The sequence below is a fragment of the Musa acuminata genome, chromosome BXJ1-7 (assembly GCF_036884655.1).
Source record: "Musa acuminata AAA Group cultivar baxijiao chromosome BXJ1-7, Cavendish_Baxijiao_AAA, whole genome shotgun sequence".
Classification (NCBI taxonomy): domain Eukaryota; kingdom Viridiplantae; phylum Streptophyta; class Magnoliopsida; order Zingiberales; family Musaceae; genus Musa; species Musa acuminata.
Window position 1 is genome coordinate 6,314,617 of NC_088333.1, and position 18,487 is coordinate 6,333,103.

An 18,487-nucleotide genomic window follows, 5' to 3' on the forward strand; every position below is an offset into this window, starting at 1 on the left:
TAGCAATATTATATATATATAAATATATAAATATATATATATATATATATATATATATATATATATGTACACATACTCCTCGAATAAAACATGATACGTATTAGAAAAAATCATCATCAATATCAGAGTCATCTTGATGTGATCTAAATCCGAAAATATAAGAGTGTCCGAAATGGTTCCGACGTGGCTCGGAAGTGACTTTAAAGTGAAAGTGTTAAGTTTCCAATATGTCATCTATATTAAGATTAATATCGGGAGAATGATAAGAGATATATTAATAATTAATCATCATTCGATACATAAACACCACAAGTTAACGTGAAAGAAAAAAGATCCATGTTGTCGTCGCCTATTTGCTCGCATGGACAATAGTCTAAGATATGTTGTTCAGACCTATCTCTTCTAACCGTCCACGAGGATTAAACGCTAAGAGGTGAGTAGTTATAGATTATCTCTTCTAATGCTATATATAAAATTATGACTATCTATTCTAATGCTATATATAAAAGGTGATCTTCGTTGTTACACTATAAGACTCATTTTTGAGAAAAATTCATATTCATTATGATTAACTTGAGTATCGAAGGGATTGGATCGAAAAACTTATCTCGATATTGGTCTTAGTGCAAGTGACATCTTGAAAGCTCGACGCTTCCATCTCGGAGCCAAATATGGTTGACTGAGATGTTCAAAAATTTTCTTAACAATACGTATCATAAACCATATTATACGTATAAGGCAATAGTGGCCAATACCTCGTGTTACTTTTCTTGCGATCATGGATAAAGTTCGAGCAAGCAACAATGAATCAACGCCTCTCTCTCTCTCTCTCTCTCTCTCTTTCTCAAGCTTCGACATATCATTTCAGCAACATGCATGGGTTTTCTTTCAATCGAGTAAGTCGACGAGTTCCCTTTCTTGACCACCGTCCCCTTGAATCATTTACGACAGCATTGAAAAAGGAAGCATTGTAGCAACAGTGAGAAACAACAAAAGCCACATTTGATGTTGCAGTAGTACATTGACTGAAGCGTAGATTTGTATTACATCTGCTATCTTCTCTTAACGACAGTGACGCCAACAGATACAGCTGTGCCTGAAAGTATGGCCACTCTCTTTACTTTAAGCAATCTACTGCTTTCAAGGTGACATAAGCTGCTGAAATGATCGAGGGGCTGCGTGTCCTCTTTGAAGCAAGTCCTTATTTGCAGGCCACATCAAAAACTCATTCAGATATCAAGCACATCATGCGACAGTCCAGATTGGCTGTAAAGTGCGCCTCGTCGTCTTTTCCAATCTGTATGATGCTAAACTAAAATAAAAGTCCAAAAGTCAATGGAGGCCATTTCTGATGTTTGTAATGATTGGGTGATATTTTTATGAGCTTTTGAAGAAGGAGATCATCACCTTTCTTGTCGTGCAAATCTACAAGGTTAATTTGAGTATGCAAGGCTTTGATGCTTATCATAGCATCAGTCTCCATGAAAATAGAATTGGATTTGTCATTTGGACCGCTATGGATGCCTCGTACAATCGCGTCAACAAGAACAAAGGGATCGGCATTTGCAGGAGGAAGACGCCACTGCTTTTATCTTCTCTTTCCCAAAAGAAATGCAATAGGCAGGGAAGTTTCTCAGCTCAGCTGAGGCTAAAAGTCAACAGGTAATGCCGAGTTCCATTATCTGCATGATGGAACTTTTAAGGACATCACTCTAGCTTGCTCTTATCCTGACTTGCTCCCCTACTTAGCAGTGGGTAAAAGTCAGCTTGGGATGCGACTTATTGTGGCCCTGAGTGTGACTGGGGGATTTAACAGGACATCTCAATCGCGAGAAATGAGAGAGACGTAATTACTGCTCCTATCATCCACACCAAAGGCCCCTTCTTTCTTTCCTTATCCAACCTCAGGAACAACCAAGTGGCAATGGATTCAAATCACTCTCTTGTTGTCCCAATTACTATTTTGTCAATGGCTTCCCCTCTCAGATGTTTTGTCTGACAGGGAGAGATACACTGTGTATTCTCAAACGATCAATAGCTGAAAATATATATTTAGTATGATGCAGATGAATTAAAATAGCTCAAAATATGTTTTAGTAGTACAACATAGGATTTCTGTGTTGATGAACAATCATCTAAAGGCCAAAGCAATCTACTAAAATGGACAAGGCAGCCTCTGTCCCAATGCCTTGTGGTGGTTGGTGTGATTTGGCTTGGCTTACAACAAGGGAAGGCTCTTCCCTTTTCTTTGCGTTGCTCCCTTCGTCGCTTGGGCTTGAGCTATCGGCGTACAAGATTGAGCTGCACCTTCTGCAAAGCCTTTCTAGCTCTGCAGAGCAGATCTCTACCACGCTTGGCATCTGTAATTGACTGATACAGAACCAAGAAGAAGAAGAAGAAGAAGAGAACGCTGTTTGAAGTAGTATGTGAAGGAAGCTAATGGCTGTAATGGAGATGGGGAGAATCAAGACAATGCCTGTGGTCTTATAGCAAGTTCTCACCTTCAAAACAGGGGGTCATAGTTGTGCCAGCCCACAGGCTTTCTTCGGTGCAATGCGGCGAGGTGAAGCAGCCCCTTGAATCAGGAGGTCGCTTCCAGTTTTCCCCACAGGAAAATTCGCCTGCGCCCTTTTCCTTATCTGCTATTTGTTGCCAGTCCCATCAAGAGGAACCTTTGTGGCCCAGTTTACACCAGCAACATGAAGACAGTCAAAAAGTTGGCTTGTACAAGAAACTTTTGGGCCGTGTCAGGGATTTCCATGGATTTCATGTTTTCAGACTCAAATCGATGTCCGATCATTATAATAAATTTTATAGAATACTCTTGACAATCTTCGGTAGAGCTTTAGATGTAGCAACTATCCATAAAGCATGATGTGAGCAGCAATTGGGATCTCAGTCCCCAAAAACAGAGAATTCTCTTCAGAGCTTCGAGGAGAATAAAAAAGTACTGCTTGCTTAGTAAGATCGTGAGCAGTAGTATTTAATAACGATGATCACATTCTCAAAGTACAAAACTTTGATCCTCAAAACATCAGAACAGATATTTCTTTGGTGCTAGCGAATAGCCTTCGATCTATTAGAAATGAGGATTGCTTGAAGGTAATCAGACTTGATGATAATATTAGACTGATTCAACTAGGAGGCATTCCATAATCTGTCAAGAATGGCTCAGATTTTAGCCTGAAGAGGGCATGTTCTTGGTGGATGTTGGATCCCTCAAACACAGTGTCCCTGCTGATCAAGAATGAGCCACCACAGAATATAGCAAAAGAGTGATCTGGGTGTGTACTACTCTGTTCATCTGCAGAAGAGGCAAGAAGGGAGGTGTCCTCAGGCACCATGCTTTCCCCACTTTTCCTGCTGTTTCAGCCGACCACCACTCGACCAATGAAGCATACTGGAAGACCAGAAGCTCAGATTGGATTGAAGTCTCAACAGGATTTAGCAAAATTGTAAAAGAAATAGGATGTATTCTGCAGAGTCTATTCCTCCTTGACAGATACAACACTGATCTACGTAACAGTGTATTATGTTTATAAGCCAAAGGGAAGTCGACAGTGTATATATATATATGTATATATATATATATATATATATATGTATATATATATATGTATGTATATATATATATGTATGTATATATATATATGTATGTATATATATATATGTATATATATATATATGTATATATATATACATGTATATATATATATATGTATATGTATACATGTATATATACATATATATATACATGTATATATACATATATATACATGTATATATACATATATATACATGTATATATACATGTATATATATGTACATGTATATATACATGTATATATATATACATTGAGTTTGAGATTGAACCGGACAAATAATTCGAGTCGAGACTGAACCGAACCATCTCCTCTCACTAGTCACAAAGCACTTTCTTCATCCTCGAACCTTCCCTCGCCAAAACCCCGCCCACCCCCCCCCCCCCCCCACCCCCCACAAACCTTCGCCGACGTGAAATGGCTTGGAGAGGCTCGATCTCCGGGTCGCTTCTCGCCGCCGCGCGATCCTCACCTCCGCGGCGGCCGTCGATTCCTTCTCGCCTCTTCTCTCCTTCCCCTTCTGTCCCTCGCCGCCGACTCTCCTCTGCTCCCTCCCGGTACTTTCTTACCCCTGTAACTTTCATCTCCGCTGATCCCTTCCGCTCTCTCAATTTGTGTCCACGCAGGTCTTTGGGGGAACTAGGATGCGTGCAGCTTCTTCTTCCGCTGCGGGTGGTGGCGATTTCTCCCTGCCTCACCTCCCATCTGTCGGCCAGCGTGAGAGCCTGCTGTGAGCTTTCTCAGGGTAAATCTCGTCGCCAGATCGCTGGATAGTCTTCTTCAATTTGCCTTTTGATCGATTTCTCACACTGCTAATAATCCGAAATTACTGGGAAATGATTTTATAGATGTTTGCATATCCTTTTTTCTGTAGTTCTTCTCTCTACTAAATCTGTTTCTTCTCAAAGATGAGTTTCTTGGTTGATTCAAGACAATTGGGTTTGGGATATGATAGGGAGGAACGGAAAAGATGGGTGATGCAAGAGGCTGAGTATTGGTTCGAGGCAGAAGGATGGTGCTATTGTTTCAAGTTGTTGTAGGTTTCCTCGCTTCTTAATTATTTTCTAACTAATTGGTATCCAGACATAGGTGCAAAATAAAGAAAAAAATGGAAAAAAAAAAGTTTTTGATCACAAAAGTATCACATTTGTTTTTACTCCACTATTAGATTATTCTAATTTAGTAGGATAAATAAATTCTACATGCTAGTAAGAGTGTTTTTTTCTTGCTGGCAGCTAATGTTGTTTGAACCTAAACTTAGTGCATTGGAAGCAATTGCAGTTGGTCAATGTGATAGTACTATAGATCCTAGTTAGCTAACATTGTTTTGCAGATGAAACCTTTGACTTATATATATTTTTTCCTTATTTGGGTTTGCAACAGAATTGATAGAAAAAAATCCAACTGCAGTCTAGTTAACATGCATGATATTAGAGGCTTTTAATGCATTGGTAGCAACATAATATTTTGTTTGTATTCTTTTATTCCCCATCCATGAATCTATTTGAATCCTCTACTTATGACAGCTTTCTAAAGCATGAAATTTAAAACTAATGTTAGAAAGATCTAGGTTCATCAATGAATGTCATTATTATATTATAGTCGTTCTGAGCTTTTAGTGCTTAGATTCAAGATCTTTCGTGACAGCTTATACTAACAAATATGCATTTTTGGTTTCTTATGGTATGTCAGGGCTGAAAATTCTCTTGATTATTGATTCACCGATCTGACAAGTTAAAATCTATCTAGATTTGTTTATATTCTTAAAACTCAATGCTTTGTGTCATTATATCCATAAAATGTCCCTCGTATTTCAAGGTCTTGTGGGGTACGTTTAACTAAATTTGGAAGATCATATGAGAATTATAGAGTTTGGACAAAAATCTACATATGATGCTAGTTGATGTTCTCGTCATAGTTATAAATTAGCATTGGTTCCTTCTGTATGAAGAAATTTTTCTGTATGAAAAGTTCTGTTACTATTTCAAAGCCTGGTCCATCTCAGATCACTGGGGACAGAATTGTATTAGGTGCTTGAGAGTTTTCCTATTGTGTCATCTGAATAAGTGGGGGCCACATAGTGACAATTGGGAATAGTCAAGCTAAATATATTTGAGTTTCTAAATGTAGTTGCACGTGTAACCAGCAAGTCGTTGCTATAATTCTGGTAAACCCATCCACATAAAAAGACAATATATGCTAATTGTAAACAAGGAGGTCTCTGTCTGACACTAAACTGCAATAGGGACCTTCTGTATCAGAACTGTAGTGGAGAAGAAATTAGTATGATGGGACGTCAATTACTATAAGTAGATGATAGTGTCTTCTATAGATGCCATATAAGTAAAATTAATATGATTTTTATTTTTCTTTATGGACCTGAGCAACGCATCTTTGTGAATGTCACTGGAGTTCTATACTAGTCTTTTTGTTGCATTGTTGATCTCTTAAGCTGTTGCAATTCTTTAAATTTCTGAGAAGAAAAAAAAAGTTCAACTCGATTGTTATAGCTTTCTATCATCGTAATTGTTAGTAGATATTATCAACTCATTCCAAATTTCTTTAAAACACAAAAGCCCAATGTAAGATTAGTCATGCTTTGTGATGAGTAGTTGCAGATGAGGTTTCAACTTGTTAGTTCATCATATTTCAGTTCTATTTAGTCATGAATTGCACAAAAAAGTCTGTTTGAGTTGAAGCTTAAATGCAAACTAGTATCAGTACATCTGTCTTCTTTAGTTCAACCAGTAGTGGTTTCAATTCTTGATGTTGGATATGCCTAGAAGATTGAGTTCAATCCCTTAGGTGTGTGAGATTTTGTCTGTAATTATTATTTATTGCATCAAGCATAAAGTGAACGAGATTGTAATACTGATTTCTTATTTTGGCATCGGAAATTAAATATGCTATGTCTCTTTTAATTCAAGTGTTAGAGTTGTTGTCTGACAGCTATGACTTTAATGTTTTTTCGACTGAAGCAGGGACGTGAAGGAATCAGGGCTTATCACCGAGTTGCTAAAAGCTTCACTGGATTTTCCATACCTATGGTAAGGAAAACTCTTCACTTGCTGTTAAGTATCTGTAAGAGTAGTAGAAACTTTTGGTGGTCTCCTTTGATAGATGTTTGAATCTCCCAAGGTTTATGATTTGTGGAACCGATATGAAATTGCCCGTGATAAACCTCCAGTGAGAAATTGTGAACATGAGAAAAAAATTGCAGTTGTCACTGGATATTTCACTTGTCTTCCGAAATGCTTGCACATTTTTGTTTGGTCTGACATCATATTGTGGATTGTATTTTAGTGTTCTACAATATCTGTTGTCGAGAAGAACTTCCAAAGTCGCATTATTTATTTAATTTATTTTCTTGTGGTATATAGTTGTTGGGTTTAGATTCAAAGGCAATGTAGTCTGGAGAGGACATGCTATCCTTGACCTGAGAGGGTGAGACTAATCTGAGTGGGTCAGACCCGATCTGTGCCCCGGTCTCCGACCAAGCTGTGGTCAAATGAAGACTACCAAGTGTCAGCATATCTAGCCTCTTTCATCATTTTGATAAGAGGTTGTTGGATGACATTGGAAGGCTGCTAAGCGGGACGGAATCCCATCCACGTTCGAGAATCTATTTCATGTCACCGATGTTTCTTTTGTAGAAAAATATGCACGCACATAATTGAACCATGTATATGATTGGTCCGAAAGGTTTTGCCACATGATTCATTCACCAAAATATTGGACGGCTTTCTTAGTGGCCAAAAGTCAAACCTGGAGGCATTTGTTTTTGGTTTGCTTTCCCGGACGTGCGCTTCTGTGACGCATGGGCTTACCTCACGCCCCAGAAGTGTACATGGCACCCACCTCGATGTCTTGTTTCTTCCACGGTGGGTAATTTGCTTCTCAATTAAGTACCAGTCTTCCCCCAATTCTAGTTAATTAGATTGCTTGCACCCTTGCGAATCTAATTGGAGTACATGAAATTGCCCCCCTTTAATTTGATGTCCATATCCCAAAAATCTTAACTATTAGCAATGTTATGCACGATATAATTTCTATTGGAAATTAAGATTAAATTATCTTGTTCCACGGTTCCAGAAAAGAGGAAACGTCGAGGAACCAACCTACTTGGCCATACCGGTCAACCAAATTATCTTGTACTTCCAGAAAAGGCCCTCGTGACTGTTCTATTATTACCCGAATACTAGACATGCAGCATATGTAATTTCGTAAATATTGCCAACGTTCGGCCCTTTTCAGAATTCTACTATCCTTATACAAACCCCTCGAGCAAGGAACTTTGCGGCCTCTTTCGTACTCCGCTTCCGCTGTGCTCGTTTCAGTCGGTCGCCTCTTGGGCTCCTCCCACAGAGGAGCTCCCCAAGCCAACACTCTTTGACCCTAGTCCCCAATCCTTCTCCTTCCCCGTAATCCCAGCTTTCCAATCTCCGGCGATCTCGGAACCCAGAACCGTCGATTAAGCTTCTCCGATTCCCCTTTCTCGATCCCGGTTCGGCTTCCTCCGTCGCCGGAATGGGATCCGCTTTCTGATCTCCCGCATCTTTCCCTCCTCGCGCTCCTCCTCCGTCCCCCTGTATCCCATCCTCCGCCGGTTTTCCGAGATTGCAACTATGGCGATCCGCGTCACCGTCTCCTTCTCCGGTTACCTCGCCCAGAACCTCGCCACCGCCGCCGGGATCCGCTGCGGGGGGAGCTGCCGGCTCTTCCACGACGCTGGCCGCCCCCTCGCCCTCTTCACCGGTCAACGACCCGACCATGACCACTCGCCGGCCTTCCCCCTCCGATCCGTCGCTCGCCAGGACTGGCCCAAGGCTCCCCTTTCCGATCCCTCAGTGGCGAAGGACCAGGGATCTGCTCTGGTTGCCGCCCTGCTATCTGCCATCGCGTCCGGCTCCGGTTCGAAGGCTGGCGGGTTTGGCGCCTTCGGCGTTTCGTCCATGACGAAAATGAGCTTGAAGCCGTCGTCTTTAATCCCGTTCTTCCAGACGTCCAAGTGGTTTCCGTGCAGCGAGTTCCTGCCAGGTTCGGGAGAGGCCGGCCCGGTGGATAAGGGAGGAACGAGTTCTTCAAATCCTTCTGGGGATGAGGGAGGAAGGGCTCCTTCTGGGGATGCGATCAGAGACGCAAAGGAATATTCTTTTTCTGGCCCCAAGGTGACTCTGGCTAAAGGTTTGGACAGTAAATATGATATGATGTTCTCCCGCGAGAAGAACAGCTGGGTCTCGCGGTTACTGAGCTCTTGCTCAGACGACGCCAAGATGCTCCTTGCTGCGTTGACTGTTCCGCTGCTGTATGGATCGTTCTTGGCAGAGCCGAGATCGATCCCTTCCAAATCAATGTTTCCAACATTTGATGTTGGTGATCGAATTCTAGCTGAGAGGGTAAGAACTGATTCTCTCTTTTGTAAGTAAAATTTCAGTTAATAGTTGCTTTGGATTTGAGCTTTTCAGAATCTGATGGTAAAAGAACTATTCAGTCTGTGGGCATTTAGTTTTAGTGTGATCTGTGACGTTTTGATTATCATATAAATTGATTGTACCCTTATCGGGACAGATGATTGTGTTTCATATGGATGAAATTTTGAAGTTGTATTCGCAATAGTATCAGGGAGAAATTATAAGAAAACTAATTTGATAATTCTCTCTTTCTAACTTCAATTCTTAGGATTATACAAGTTAGTATTTGGTATCATATGAATTGTGGCTTTTGTAATTAAGTTTATTTTGATAATATTCGTTTTGTGCTTGTTACAATTGCAGGTTTCTTATTTGTTTAGAGAGCCTGAAGTCACAGACATTGTGATCTTTAGAGTTCCTTCAATCCTTCATGTATGGTTGGTTTTGCACTCTAGTTATATGTCAGATATTTACCAGAACCAAGTATGGTGGTTCTGATGATTTGTGACAGTAAAACTAATGAGAATTTCCTTTATGCAGGAATTTGGGTTTGGTTCCAGTGATGTCTTCATCAAAAGAGTTGTGGCAAAGGCCGGCGACTATGTTGAAGTAAGCTTATATTCTAGTTGTATTAGTTCCATTTTTCTTGCTTTTGTATGATACATTTGTTCTCTATACCCAAATGATTTGCTGATGACTTAGTACTTGTCGTTCATGTCAGGTCCATGATGGTAAACTATTGGTGAATGGTGTCATCCAGGATGATGAGTTCATTCTTGAGCCACTTGAGTACGAAATGAAGCCAGTGGTATGACATATGTTCTGATTTTCTTGATTTTTCGTAAATTGAAATAAATTTCTATCATCCTGGGGAACCATGGTTTTGGTATAAATTATAGTGCTTTCTTATTACTCCATGATTCAGGAGAACTTAAATGTATGGTAGGATATGTTCTTTAAGTGACGTTAATACTTAATGTCTTACATGATATGTATAAGTTCCTGTAAACCTAATAAATTCTTTATTGCTTAACAAAGATATCACAGTTTTCTGATATCTGACATTTTGTTCTCGACATACATTTTTGCTAAAAATATCTGTTTTAACATCGATTCCTTAAGAAACTGCTTCTGAATTCTATACGGACTGTTGGCTGCTCTTATGCAGTTTGTGCCTGAAGGTTGTGTCTTTGTGTTGGGAGATAATCGTAATAACAGCTTCGACTCTCATGACTGGTGAGTCCTAAACATAACTGGAAACATCAAATTCTGGATGCTGATATAAAAGCTTTGGTTCACTGTTTTCTAAGCCAATGGTACATTAAAATTAGTTATGAACTACTTTAGCCTGACAACTATTATTTTGTTGTTTCAGGGGGCCTCTCCCAGTAAAGAACATACTTGGAAGGTCGGTGTTCCGTTACTGGCCTCCATCAAAAATCTCAGACACCATCTATGAACCAAATATGATGCAGAATGTGATGGGAGTTTCTTGATGCTTCTTCTTCTGCAAGGAGGACTTCATGGGATTGGATAAGGTGGATTTTCCAAGAGTTCTTGCCCTTATTTTTGTTATCTTCTTTTCCTTTTTTTTTTTTGGTTGTCCATTCGTGGACAATTCCTACCACTGTTCAACTTTGGTTGAATTTGTTGTGCCTGTTCCTTTAATAGGATACTTTGTCAATCATTCAGAACTGTTTTATGGCATATTATCATGTGTTTTTTACTTTAGCCACCAAAGTAGCGGAGCAGTCTTTAATATTGATCGTTTTTGCTTTGCAGGATCCATCTAATGGTTGCTTGAAACTTAATTCATCTACATTCTAGATCAGGAACCATTTATATGTCTTTGTGCATCCTGTCAACTTTTAGGAGTTTGGTTTAGGTGGGGAATCAAAATGCAAGGAACCTGCCATACAGCTGCTTTGGACCGATGAAGTCCAAATGTTCATTGTACCATTTGATGCTGCCATGGGAATGTAAAAAAGCCAGATGAAGATTCCGGCCAACCTACTAAATTGAGGTTGGGGCTTTCTGCAATACCAAATTCATTTGTTATTATCTGTTGATCTCCTTCCAGGCATGAAATAACTTGTACCGAGGCATGCTTAAGCAACATGCAATGATCATAACAGTCATATTTGCATCTTTGATGTCAGCAAATGATTGATCGATCATGAGTGCTCCAATGTCCCAATTACCTGCAATATGAACTTTGGGAAACATGCTCACGGAAAGTGTACTCAATAGGTGGGGTTAAAAAATATCCTTGTGAACTCTCTACGTGTATTGGGGGTCGTCAAGGTTTGTATGCGATGCGGCGATCACTTTGAGCTTGTCATCGACACATTCAAAGTCCACACTGTGAAATGATCTGTGTCATGGGAATTCAAGTTTCTTCTGTGAAATTGTCTATATCACACAGTGGGAGAAAGTACCCTTACCCAGTCAAGCCATCGATACTGGAATCGTTCTTGTGGGTTAGCGTTGACAGATTATTTACCTCAGTTGTGCTAATTTCTTTCAACCTTAACCTTATTGTGTGCCTTACTTACGTCTTGCATAAGTATCATTTTGTCATCATCTTGTTAGTACAAATACAGGTCTACATGTAGAGCTTAAACAAACAGTCCATTGTAGCTAAAGAAACAGCAGCAAAGGGATGGTGGATTGACAATTCTACCTACTCTGCGGACGGTGCCTGCTAGTCTACATTCTTATCATCATCCTATTATGAGAATCTAGCTTAGTGGTTCCTTCAGATCATCCTATTATGAGAATCTAGCTTAGCGGTTCCTTCAGCCACGGCATGTTTTTCTCTCAGTCATACCTGCCTCAATATTGGAGGTCCAAAGCAGCTGAATCGATGGCTAATTATAAATTATATTATATAGTTAATTATTTTTAGTATTTTAATTCTTATATTGAGATATTTATATTTATGAAAGTAAAATATTTAATTTTATTTCTCTTCATATCGTCAACTCTAACGAAGAAAATATCGCACGTGTTATCACGCAGAAAATGACGTTAAAACAAGATTAAAAAAATAATTTCATAATATTATTTTTATCAATATTATTTTTTTCTTTTGTAATTTTTGTTAAAAAAGGAGGAAACTAAGGAAGAGGAGGTGAAAGAAATGAAGAGTAATTTAGGGTTAAAATAAATCAACGAAGAGTAATAAGTCTAATTGAATCGAATCGATTTATTTAAAAAAAATATTTTAAATTATTTTAAATTATAAATTAATTAATCGAATCTTAATAATCAATTTTAATTCAGTTTGGTTTGGTAAATCTGAAGTGATTCTGATTCGAACGATCTTACTTTAACATAATCGAATCAAAAAAATTGTGATTTTTTTCGACGCTTAATGGTTCGATTCGAACCAATTTGAAAACCCTTAGTACCAATTTGAAAACCCTTAGTTGTCAAACGCACTGAATCATCCAACCTCGCTTGGGCTTCAACCCAACCCAACCCAAATTTATCACCCACCGCCTTCGTCATCATCATCTCACTACCATAACCCAAAGCCGTCATTGCGTACTCGTACCACAGACCTGCTTCGTGATTGAACCGTGTGTATATGCGCCCGCTGGATTCCTTCAGCGACAACGCAGGTAGGTCGGATGAGGCAGGTTACGTGTCGCTAATCTCAGGATTCTACGACAAGCGTTACTGTGCGACCAAGGACAACGACGAACAGTGACAGCATTCCGTCCAGATGCATCGAAGAATCCAATCTAAATAACGTGGAAGAGGCAAAAGAAGCAGAGAGGAGGAAGGGCGGAGATGGTTCTGGAATTCGATCCCGCGTTCATCCAAGCCCCCGAGCACCGCCCCAAGCCCGCCGTCGCCGAGGTCGGCAGCATCCCCCTCGTCGACCTCTCCCCTCTCCACCTCCTCGAACAACACGGGGGACCACTGGTGGCGGGGTTGGAGGTGCTGGTGGCGCAGGTGGAGGCGGCTTGCCGTGACTGGGGCTTCTTCCAGGTGATCAACCATGGGGTGCCGCTTGCAGTGGTGGAACGTGCGTGGGCCGCGTCGAGGGGGTTCTTCGCGCTGCCGCCGGAGGAGAGGCGGCGTGTGCGGCGGGACGAGGTGAACCCGCTGGGGTACTACGAGGCGGAGAACACCAAGAATGTCCGGGACTGGAAGGAGGTGTTCGATTTCGTGGTCCACGAGCCGGCCGTCATCCCTTCCCCTGGCGACGCCGGTGGAGGCGTCGATAGGCTGATCGAGCTGCGCAACCAGTGGCCGCAGTTACCCCATGGATTCAGGTAAAGTTAGGTTCTGGATCTGCAGAACGAATTAGAGGGGTTGCAAATTTCAAGCTCTGCTTCTTCATCTGTGATGGATAGGGAAGCACTTGTTGAGTACGCTCATGCCACGGAGGAGTTGGCTTTCACACTGCTGGAGCTGATATCACTAACCTTGAGCTTGCCGCCAAAGCGACTGCACGGCTTCTTCAAGGACCAGACCAGCTTCATCAGGCTCAATCACTACCCGCCCTGCCCCTCCCCTCACCTCGCCCTCGGAGTCGGCCGCCACAAGGACTCCGGAGCCCTCACCATCCTCGCTCAGGACGACGTCGGCGGCCTCGACGTAAGGAGGCGGTCCGACGGCGAGTGGGTTCGCGTCAAGCCCATCCCCAACTCCTTCATCATCAACGTCGGTGACATCGTTCAGGTGATCACTCTTCTCCTCAACTCTGCATGCGTCGAGACCATCCGAACACTTGTCGGCGATCGCAGGTGTGGAGCAATGACAAGTACGAGAGTGCAGAGCACAGGGTGTCGGTGAACTCCGAGAGGGAGAGGTTCTCCATACCCTTCTTCTTCAACCCGGCGCACTACGTGATGGTGAAGCCATTGGCAGAGCTGGTAGACGAGAAGAACCCGGCCAACTACGAGGAGTTCAACTGGGGGGAGTTCTTCAAGACACGGAAGAACAGCAACTTCAAGAAGCTGGATGTGGAGAACATCCAGATCTATCATTTCAAGAAGGCCAAGTGATGTGGGAGTCTGCAAACGGATTATAAGTATGCGAGGCAGTAGGATTAATGATGAAATAAAATCCAGTTGAAATGTGGTGTATTGAATGATAAACTGCAAAATTGGAGTTGCTATTAATATAACGCAAGTGATATTAGAGAGGACTTGTTTGCATGATCATAGAGTCTTGACGAAGTGCGCCAATTTTATTGCGATGTTTCTATTTCAATTTACTATATAGTGCTTGTAATAGATAAGACTGGATATCCTTTCATGATGCTATCGAGATCTATCATCGATTGGACGAGGGTTCTATGCTGGGGTAAATTAGGTATTTTGATGGCCGAGGTAGTACACTTTGCACAATCAAGAGCTTGCATATGGTTAGATCGCTACTTGGTAAAATATTGGAAGCCGATCAAATCACGAGTGATTATTTTAGAATTCTTAATTTTTTTAAGAAGGGATCAAGTTCCTCGTGGGATTACAAATATGATTTAGATTAGTGGTGCATAGAGAATTAGAATTTGTTAATATAAATACTCAAAAAATTAGTATTTCGATTTTACATAATATAATTTATAAAATTTATTTATTGATTTCTCTTTTACTTAGTTATCGTTATGTTCGTGTCACTTTTGTTTTCTATTGATGTTTTATTAAAAAATAAAGTAGATAGTTTACTCTTGGTAGAATTGATCATCGTTCATAAGAATTTGATAACTATTATCTTTTACTAAACTTCTTCGAAGTGTCTTTAAATATACGTAGAGCTTCTCTACTTGATAAATAAGAGAACTTGGATTCTCGATTTTGGCCATACTTTGAGTTGAGAAGATAAAAGTTAATAGACTTCGTTTGTCTCCTTGAGAGTTGTCCTCTATGCATCAAATTAGTTACTAGTCTTCGTATGCTCTTTGCTCACAATTCTGAAGCACTCGAAGTATTTGTACTCCTTGTGTTAAGTTAGCTACTATAATTTGCCTATTTATTACCATCAAACTTCTCGAATGTAAAAAGTTTTACCTAAAAAGAGTAAAATTTTGCTCTGACTCGGAGCAAGTTTATAATAGTTTTGGTTGTCTCTAAGACTGTACCATCTTCTTTATCATTTTTATCGCATACACCTATGCCTAAAAAATATATAATACACCTATGGAAAAGAGTCGCTCGAAAGTAAGAATGGGTGAAACCGAGTGAATGTGTCATCGACTCGAAATCATCAATAATATTGGTATGTGGTGTTGAAAAGGTGTCAACGAAAGTGAGGGACATGTTAAGATGATGAGCAAAACCTTTTCTGAGTAGAAAATGTGTCGATAAAATTTTCATCAAAATAGTCAAAAGTGAAAAGACAATCGGTGTCAACAAGCACTCATACATTGACCTAAAGTCTCATGCTTTCAACAATCTTAATGAGAAGCTCATTGATATTGATCTTATAAAGTTTCCCAATGTCTATCCATTGGTCTTGTTTCGGTACTTGAAGAGTTTATCTCTACATTCTCAACTTCTTTGGCATTTTTGATGATCATGCGCTTTCTCTCCATAAAAGTAATGGATCAATAATTCCATGAAAGTCTCGTCTCTATGGTACCATAGTGCTGTCATGCTCATGACTCTACAATCTATTATCTCACATTTGTATCCCTTTATTCATAATCAATATATTCGCCTCAACGGCAATATGACACTTCTCCGAGTCTTATCTTTATTCTAATTGATGCTTCATTTTTTAGTAGTTAAGACCCTCTAGACTCATCGTTGCTTCCTTCCCTCTTTCGACCACTTACTTCAACACATATGTGTTCCTCCGAGTAGTTTCCCTTGGCTTAAGAAAAGATAGACTATAACTCTCATGCATGATGTTCGACATCATTTTGTAGGTCTCATATTGATTTTGTTCTTCTTTGTGTCCTTGGTAGCAACGCCTGATCTTGTCCTCTAATTTATTGGGCTTCTGAAGTGAATAAAAGCTCTAGTGTAATCCAACTCTCTAGTCATTTTGATCATACCTTTTATGATCAAGTCTCTCATGGGATTTATTGGTACTTACATACGGAATCCCCCTTGGTAATACATAGCCTCCATATGTTGATGACAAAGGCTTTCATTCAATATAAAATTTGATACACACACGGAAGACCTGCATCTATGATATAATGATATTTATTCTTTGAATCCATAACCCTTATTGCCATCATATTGTTCACCAAAGTGGAGGTCTCAGTAGCGCCCGATCATACTTCTCTATGATTAAATCCCTCACGAAAATTCTATCATGTGTTAAATTGCTTTGAACTATCCTACTATGATCTATTGCACCATGTCGCCTCTTAGTGACATCTCCATTATATTATGATCTTTGTAAGATGAATTTGGACTATAATCTCTCCATGTGTGGCCTCTATCAATATATCGTAGGGCATCTATGACTTTCGAGTGTGTTCGTTTCTTTAGTAATTAACTTTTGTCCACCCATTGTTGGGTCACACATTGACAAAACATAACTCTAAGATAAGACAATCTATTATTTAGTAGCTCTCGAAGTTCATTGACTTTATTAAAACTGGTGCGTTATTATCTTGATCTTAGGCCTTTGTCCCCAACATAATCTTCATTATGCATAGCTTCATTTATGGTAACTCGAATGGTAGCATTATGATATATTCTTCAAGAGTACTATCTTTTGCGTTCTCTTGTCTCATACTAAGGCCTTTTGACCTGAACTTCACCTCCACAAGATGAGTTACTTTAATCCTATCGTTAATTGCTTCACAGAGATAAGGTGAATATGCCTCAAAGCTCTTTTTGACTTTGGCATAATGCAAGATGAGTTCACTCCATTAGAATGAGGGATCCATGGAATGATATAACCTTACTCTTGCCTTTGTAAGAGTTCATGTCCTTGACCTCTATCACGGAAAACTTCATGTCTCTATTCTATGTTCTATCTTCTATATCGACTCCCTTCATACAATTTGAGCACTTCACCAAGTTCTACCCAAGTTGCTTCGTTCATCGATTTGCATTGAATTGATAGTGACCCTTATGCCTACATTCCGTGGGTCAACCATCCCTTGTATTCGATCTTCATATCAACTCTAAGTGTACATTTATTTGATGTTGCTTAGGGTCACTCTTCTAATTGATCTCATAATGCATTTACCAACACATTATTTCGTGCAAGATCATGTAATGACTTCTCATCATTCACTTGGTCCAATGAGCTTTATGAAGCTATCATTTTGAGGTATTCCATCAATATGTGTGATCAGTTACACATGATTCTCCTTTTAGAGAATCAAAACTTATCTCTCTTTGATATCTGTCTCGTTGGAGTAATTTTTCTTTGCGTATCATTTCCTTTAAAAGTTTTAGAGACCATCATCCTCATGTACTATTCTGTCTTGCTATACAAATTGTGCACTATTTTTTCACCATAAATGCATTTACTAGATTGTGACTCTTCGCCAATACAACTCTTGCTGCACCTTTCAAGACCTAGCAATATGCAAAACTTACTATGTACTTCAGCCTCATATGGATATATCCTTCCTATGTCGAAGAGAAAGTTTTCATCCTCTATAGTGTTAAGTTTCAATTATCTTGAGATGGTCACAAACAATCCATCGTCTGAATATAAGTTCTTGTATAAGTACCGAATTCTTCGAGTTAGTAATTCTCCCCACCTCTATGAGTTTTGCATAACTTTTTCAATCATTGAATAATCCATCTATCCTTGCATTGTCTATCTTTTGTCAAGCACTTTGTTTGCCTTAAAGCATCATTAAGTTTCATTGCCAATATCGAGTGGTAGCTCAAACTCAACTATCCCAACTTTTATGCATTATGTGTTCTTCCTAGTTTGTTTGTTCTTTTTGTGGCTCTCGTACAAAGGGTTGAGCATTCATCTAAATGCCAATCTTTGATGCTCGCTCCTTAGAATGACTCTTTTCCTTATATCTTTACTTTTGTTTTTCTCAAATGATTGCGTGTGTTAGCTGTCCTCAATGCAACCTAATTAGGTATCCCACATTTGCATGTCAAGTATTTTTAAGTGTACTTATCTTACTCTAATATCATTTGTCATAACTTAGCTAGTTTTATCTAAGACATATAACACTTTTGTATATTTGTCCGTAAAGGATTAACCTTCCTGAAACATCTTATGATCACTTAAGGATCTACAAAAAGAGAAAACGGATTAAAGATATTTTAGCAAACACTTGATAGAAAATATAAATTATAAACATAAATTTTGTAAGCTTTGAATGATTACACGATAAAGGATCCAAAGTGATTCGTCACGATTAAAAGTTGTCATAAATGCTTACATGACACTACTATAGAACAAGACAATGAATCAGCCCTAAACATTACCTCAAAGGTTTGTCCAACCATGTGTTACTCGGGTAACTCCCGGGTATTGTGCTGGCTAACATCCCATACCACTTTACGAAATTAGAAAACT

The 18,487-nt window shown here is 39.7% G+C and overlaps 2 protein-coding genes across 2 annotated transcripts; both read left to right on the forward strand.

The window, feature by feature from the left end:
- Positions 1–7,896: 7,896 nt before the first annotated feature.
- Positions 7,897–11,159, forward strand: LOC103990314 (thylakoidal processing peptidase 1, chloroplastic). Its single transcript, XM_009409399.3, has 7 exons — positions 7,897–8,998; positions 9,377–9,445; positions 9,554–9,622; positions 9,735–9,821; positions 10,182–10,249; positions 10,389–10,551; positions 10,796–11,159. The coding sequence occupies exons 1-6, from the start codon at positions 8,228–8,230 to the stop codon at positions 10,507–10,509; spliced, it is 1,185 nt and encodes a 394-aa protein (XP_009407674.2). The 5' UTR covers positions 7,897–8,227; the 3' UTR covers positions 10,510–10,551; positions 10,796–11,159.
- Positions 11,160–12,742: 1,583 nt separating this feature from the next.
- On the forward strand, positions 12,743–14,187 carry LOC103990312 (protein DMR6-LIKE OXYGENASE 2). Its single transcript, XM_009409397.3, has 3 exons — positions 12,743–13,299; positions 13,381–13,708; positions 13,774–14,187. Exons 1-3 carry the CDS (start codon positions 12,812–12,814, stop codon positions 14,032–14,034), a joined length of 1,077 nt encoding a protein of 358 aa, XP_009407672.2. The 5' UTR covers positions 12,743–12,811; the 3' UTR covers positions 14,035–14,187.
- The last annotated feature ends 4,300 nt before the right edge of the window (positions 14,188–18,487 follow it).